The sequence below is a fragment of the Mandrillus leucophaeus genome, unplaced genomic scaffold, assembly GCF_000951045.1.
Source record: "Mandrillus leucophaeus isolate KB7577 unplaced genomic scaffold, Mleu.le_1.0 Scaffold727, whole genome shotgun sequence".
Taxonomy (NCBI): domain Eukaryota; kingdom Metazoa; phylum Chordata; class Mammalia; order Primates; family Cercopithecidae; genus Mandrillus; species Mandrillus leucophaeus.
The window spans coordinates 821,063-827,451 of NW_012107886.1; the positions used below are offsets into that span (position 1 = coordinate 821,063).

Consider the following 6,389-nt stretch of genomic DNA (forward strand, 5'->3'; position numbering starts at 1 on the left):
AAGTGGATCACTTGAGAGTTCGAGACCAGCCTGGCCAATACAGTGAAACCCTGTCTCTACTGAAAATACAAAAAGTTAGTAGGGTGTGGTGGTGGGCAACTGTAATCCCAGCGACTTGGGAGGCTGAGGCAGGAGAATGGCTTTAACCTAGGAGGCAGAGGTTGCAGTGAGCTGAGATCGCGCCACTGCATTCCAGCCAGGGTGACAGAGTGAGATTCTGTCTCAAAGAAAACCCAAAAAACAAAACAAAAACATTTTTTTTCCCCATAATGAACAGGATTGCTTGTGTTTTAAAAGGGAGTAACCAATCACGGCACTTGCAAATAACATTATATGTTGCCTGGAATCTGATTTAAACTATTCCATGGGGGTGGTGGTGCAAAAATAAAGCAAAATTATCTGTGAATTGATAGCCCTTGAGGCTGAGTATTGGGTGTGACGTTCATTATCCTGTTCTCCTGTAGTGAACGTGTTTGAGAAGTTCCATGGTATTAAAAAATTTTTTAATTTAAAATTTAATAAGTCTAAATTCAAGATAAATGAACTGGCCTGGGAATGCCCTGTCATGGGGGTAGCAGTCCTTTGCCCCACCCCACAGCTGAAAGCATTTTAAGGTCGGCTTCAAGAAGGTATTCATTAAGGCCTCCTGGTTCTGCTCTCCCTGAACCACAATGGCTCTCTCTGCGTCCGGGAGAACAATCTTCCCCCAGACTGCTGGCCAAGTCGAGACTGCGCATTAGGGATCCCACAGCCAAGTTGTGGTTTTATGACAGAGTTTGGAACCATATGTGGTTCACGCTCACTCTGTCCAGAGACTTGGGGAATCTCTCATAAATATTCTCAGCAAAGCCACATCCTGGGACACCCAGAAAACTGGCGAAGATGAGACCTCTGGCTTCCACAAGATGGCCAAGCATCTGGGAGTGGCCCCTCTGCACTGGCCCCCCTCAGGCCCAGCACATGCTGCTTCTGCCTGTCCCCAGAGTCCCTGGGGAGTTTGACTTGTCTTCCCAGACCCCTCTGAAACAAGGAGACCTCGCCATGTACAGGCCTTCCCTGTCCTCAGACAAGTGGAATCACCTGTCCACTGGCCTGTATTAGATTGAGCTATAGTCATTCATTTAGTCAATAATTATTTATTCAATTATTATTTATTGAGCACCAGCTATATGTACAGCCTTCCCTGTCCTCAAATAAGTAGAATCACCTGTCTAATGGCCTGTATTATGTCGAGCTATAGTCATTCATTTATTCAATAATAATTTATTAAGCACCTACTATATGTCCTAGGATTCTAGCATATAGCAGATAGATGGCCTAGGTAGCATATACAGCATATAAAAGACACAGTCCCCATATTCCAGGAGCTTCTAATTTCCTAGAGGAGAAAGGCAATAATCAATAATTAATACTATTAATCATTTCATTATAATTCTGACAAATGCTTTAGAGAAGCACAGGCACTATGAGGGCATCAGGAATGTGATCTGATTGAGTGAGAAGGAAGGGAGTGGAGAGGATTCAAAGAAGGCTTCTTGAGCCTTGGCAACACAGTGAGACCCCACCTCTATCAAAAAAAAAAAAAAGTCAGGTATGGTGCCCTGTTTCTATTGTCCTAGCTACTTGAGAGGCTGAGATAGGAGGGTCTCTTGGGCAAAAGTCGAGGATGCAGTGACCTGTGACCGCGCCACTGCACTCCAGCCTGGGCAGCAATGCGACACTCTGTCTCAAAACAAAACAAAATCAAAGGCTTCTTGGAGAGAATCAAGTTTAAATTGAGATCTGAACATTTGAGGCATTAGCCAGCCAATCAGAGAAAAGGGGGTTATTCTAGAGAGAGGAAGCAGCGTATGCAAAGATCAGATGGATCATGGCTCCTTCAAGGAAGTGAAACTCTACTGTGTGGACTGTGTGGTATGAGGAGTATGACAGGGAAGGAGATGGTAGAGATGGCAGAGAAGGAGCTGGGGGCAGGTCACGAAGGAGCTTGAAGGCCAAGTTAAGGATGATGGAGTGCTCATGAGGTAATAGGTGTGTGTGGAGGGGTGACTAAATTGTACCTAAAATGAGTGCTTTCGTAGCTGGGGAGCTGATTGGGTCAGAACAAGGTAATGTGGATGCTGCAGGGACTAGGCCAGCCCACACAGCACATTTGTAAGAATTAGGAGAAGGTGCCCCTCTGGGAAGATGCAGCCCCACAGGCCCATGTTTAGGAAAGGGACCTGACCTGAATTTCAGCCCCTCTATGCCTGAGCCAGCACCCTTGTGCAGTCAGCAACCTACACAACTGTATACAATGGCCACAGATACCAGGGAATAGTCAGAAGGGTATAACAACATTTGTTGACAAATCTGTCTCCTCCACCTTAAGCACCTTGGGTTCTGAGTTCTTGAACTCCATATCCATATTGTAACCTCAGTACACATAGGAGATGCTCCTATTATTTGTCAAACGGATTGTTCTTTGGCTACTTGTTTTTTCTTCAGACTTTCTGTCTTCTTGTCCTTCTAAATTCATAACGGCTTCCTCTTAATGCACTCCTGCTAGGGTTAGAAAGCACTGTGTTGGCTAGTTTAAGGTTTTTTTTGTTTGTTTTTTTTTTTAAAGACAGGGTCTCGCTCTGTCACCCAGGCTTGAAGTGCAGTGGTGCGATCTCTGCTCACTGCAGCCTCCGCCTCCCAGGTTCAAGTGATTCTTGTGCATCAGCCTCCTGAGTAGCTAGGACCACAGGCATACACCACCACACCCAGCTAACTTTTATATTTGTAGTAGAGATGGTGTTTCGCCATGTTGCCCAGGCTGGTCTCGAACTCCTGGCCTCAAGCAATCCACCTTGGCTTCACAAAATGCTGGGATTATAGGCGTGAGTTACCACGTCTGGCTCACTTTGACTTTTTAATCCTGACATCTTACCCTCTGTCCATTCAACAGAAACTTGGCTATGGCCACACAGCTAGGAAGGTGGGCAAGTGGTGCTGGGTAGGAAACTGTCAAGCCCTGGGGGTGTGGTCCAGGCTGGATTCCCTACCTTCTGGTGGGGATTCTTGTGGCTTAATCTCCGTACTTTGGATCCGAGAATGTCAGAGCTGAAAGGAACCCTTTAGGGCCCCGTTTTACAAATGGGGCAACTGAGGCACAGAGAAGGGCTGGGAATTACTAGAAGCCACTGAGTAAGAGCCAGAGCAGAACTGGAAACTAGGTCCCTTGACATGTTTAGAAGAAGCAGCTAGCTAGATATCAGGAGTGGAAATTAGAAGAGAAAGACCAAGGAGGAGAAATGGCTCTCTGAGGAGGGTGTCTGACTGTGATGGCTGTCAGTGGGGCTACGAGGGATTAGAGCAGGATTTGGGAGAGTCCTTGATCACTGTTCAAAGGGAAGAGAGGGCCAAGAAAATAGGACTTCACCAAGGAGTGGACAGCCCTCTAAACTGGAATCTATTAGGATCCAGCCTGGCCCTAGATCTCCAGACACTAAACAGAATTTCTTGTTCTGGGCCTGGTCAGTTTGGAAGTCCTTGGTCAGTAGCATTTGGCTGGGAGCAAGCTGCCGGATGGCCTGCTCTGAGAGCACTTGGTGAAATCAGAGGCAAGGCTTGGTTCCCCTTCCCGGGAGCCTGCACTCCAGGTACCTCTGTGAGGCCCCACTCCAGTTCTCTGTCAGCATCTGCTCGGGGCTTTCCTCCTTCTAGGTCTTCATCACAGCTCCTCCTATGTCACATTGCCTCGGGTCCCACCAGCACTGCCCTGAGCTGGAAAATCCCTCTGAGCCCGAGCAGCCCGTGACCATAGAGGCAGGAAACTATGACACTCGAGGCACACAGGGTGTGAGGTTTATTCTTGGTATGTGGTTGGGAAAGGCGGGGTTGAATGGGGGTGGGGTGGGATGGGATCCTCAAGAGAGATAGAGAAATCCAAAAAGAAGGAACCCCTTTGAGAATATCAGAGTAGTTTTCTTTTCTTTTTTCTTTCTCTTTTTATTTTATTTTATTTTTTTTTTTTTGAGGCAGGGTCTTGCTCTGTCACCCAGGCTGGAGTGCAATGACGTGATCTTGGCTCACTGCAATCTCTGCTATCGGGTCAAGTGATTCTCCTGCCTCAGCCTCCTGAGTAGCTGGAACTACAGGTGCACACCACTGCATCCAGCTAATTTTTGTATTTTTTGTAGAGTCGGGGTTTCACCATGTCGCCCAGGCTGGTCTCGAACTCCTAGCCTCAAGTGATCTGCCCACCTCAGCTCCCCAAGGTGCTAGGATTACAGGCAGGAGCCATTGCACCCTGCCTGAGAGTAGTTTTCTTTCCCAGCATGTTCCCTTTATTTCAAGCCCCTGGGATTGTCTCTCTTCCTTGGGGTAGCCTCTGGGGGTGGGGGAAGCAGGGGGGCATTTTAGGATCAAGGGTTCAGTCCCTCAATCAGGGACCCCAACCTATAGAGTTTAGTAGTAGCAATCGTAGTAACATAGGGAATATTGTAATTAACTGATCACTTTCTAGATGCCGGGTTTTAAGTATCTAGTACAGTGCCTGGAACACAGTAAGTCCTCAATAAATGGTAGCTTGATTGTATGATTGTAATCCACCTTAAGAAGTGGCACGAGGCCAGGCACGCCTGTAATCCAAGCCCTTTGGGAGGCCAAGGCAGGCGGGTCACTTGAGGTCAGGAGTTCAAGACCAGCCTGGCCAACATGGCGAAACCCCATCTCTACTAAAAATAGAAAAATTAACTGGACATGGTGGTGGGTGCCTGTAATCCCAGCTACTTGGGAGGTTGAGGCAGGAGAATCTCTTGAACCCAGGAAGTGGAGGTTTCAGTGAGCTGAGATCATGCCATTTGCCAGCGTGGGTGACAGAGGCAGGAGTCCCAATCTCATTTTAGAGATGGGGAAACAGATTCAAAGACCACAAGTCATTTTTCCAACATGGTACAGCTGGCTATTCATTCGCCCACTGATTCAAAAAGTATGCATGGAGTCCTTGCTGTGTGGCAGCCGCTGCTCTAGATGAGAGGAATGGAGCCCTGAACATGGACCCCGCCCTCAGGGTTCATCTGTGTGTGTTCTACTGAGGGGAGTCAGGTGGTGAACACATAGCAAGTCAATAAGGAAGGGAATGGGAATCGCAGATTGGAATGGAAAACAGGCATTGCAGGGGGATGTGGAAGAAGTGAGAACATGGCAGTGCTTTAGAAAGGAAGAGAAGGGAAGGCTTTTTAAAAATCTTTATTTTTTGTAGAGATGGGGTCTCTGTTTCCCAGGCTGGTCTTCAACTCCTGGGCTCAAGTGATCCTCCTACCTTGGCTTCCCAAAGTGCTGAGAGTGTAGTCATGAGCCACTACGCCCAGCCAAGGGAAGGCTTTTTAAGGGAGGTGACACTGGAGCTAGGATTTGGTAAGTGTGAAGGAGCCAGGGAAAGGTTGTTTACAGCAGAGGCAAACCAACAGCAAAGGCCTTGTGTGGGGAGAGAGCTTGGTTGGTTTTCAGGAGGTTCAGGGAGGCCAGTGGGACTGAGGTGAGCAGGGAGGTGCATGGGAGGGAGGGAGATGAGGAAACCGGTGGGACAGGGACACACCGGCCTTTGGGGCCACGGGAAGAGCTGGGGCTGTCAGTGGCAGAGGCTGCCACTCTGGATTTTAATCCCTCACTTCGGACCTCCATGGCCAGCCCAGGCTGTGCCCCTTTGGCCCCAGTCCTGACTCTGAGCTGGGCTTCGGCGGGTGTGACTCCCCTATGTCCCCGCTGGCCACAGCCCCCTCCACTCGCAGTGTGTCATAGGACAAGCAGGGCCACTCCTGTTTCCCGGCTCAGAGCCTGTCCAGGCCTGCAGATTCCCCACTGAGCAACAGAAACAACCCCTCGCTGATGGGACAGCCAGCCCTAGAGGAGGGAGCAGCTGTCCAAACCCCCAAACACCTCCCTACCAGCTACCTGCGAGGCTTCTGGGCCTTCCCCCTTCCTCCACCCACCCTTCTGTCACACGTCAGCTGACCTGGGTTCAAATCCTGCCTCTACCTCCCATAAACACTAGGGCAGTGAGCAAGTTGGGTTTTATTTTGTTTGGTTTGATTTGGTAGAGGTGGGGTCTTGCTATGTTGCCCAGTCTGGTCTCGAACTTCTGGGGTCAAGCAATCCTCCTACCTCTGCCTCCTAAAGTGCTGAGATTACAAGCGTGAGTCACTGTGCCCAGCCTGAGCAAGTCATTTAATCCCTCACCTGTGAGGTGGGATAACACCTATCTGCTCTCACAGGGCTGTCAGTGAATATGAAATATGATAAGAGTAATATCAGTTAGCACTGAGAGTCTACGCTGGGCCAGGTATGTGCCACTTGCCCTATACACTTTAACTCACTTTCCCTTTCTCCTCATAACAACAATATTGGGGAGTATTGTGATC

At 48.8% G+C, this 6,389-nt stretch overlaps 1 protein-coding gene across 1 annotated transcript in view; it reads left to right on the forward strand.

Annotated features, from left to right (window-relative positions):
- The window catches only part of LOC105528648 (proline-rich protein 2-like), a gene marked incomplete at its 5' end in the record, with an annotated part of 76,160 nt that extends 70,178 nt beyond the window's left edge, over window positions 1-5,982 (forward strand). Inside the window, 2 exons of the mRNA XM_011965462.1 lie at window positions 3,691-3,825; window positions 5,770-5,982. Coding sequence (XP_011820852.1) covers window positions 3,691-3,825; window positions 5,770-5,982 — 348 coding nt within the window. The remainder of the gene's footprint in view (window positions 1-3,690; window positions 3,826-5,769) is intronic.
- Between the last annotated feature and the right edge of the window lie 407 nt (window positions 5,983-6,389).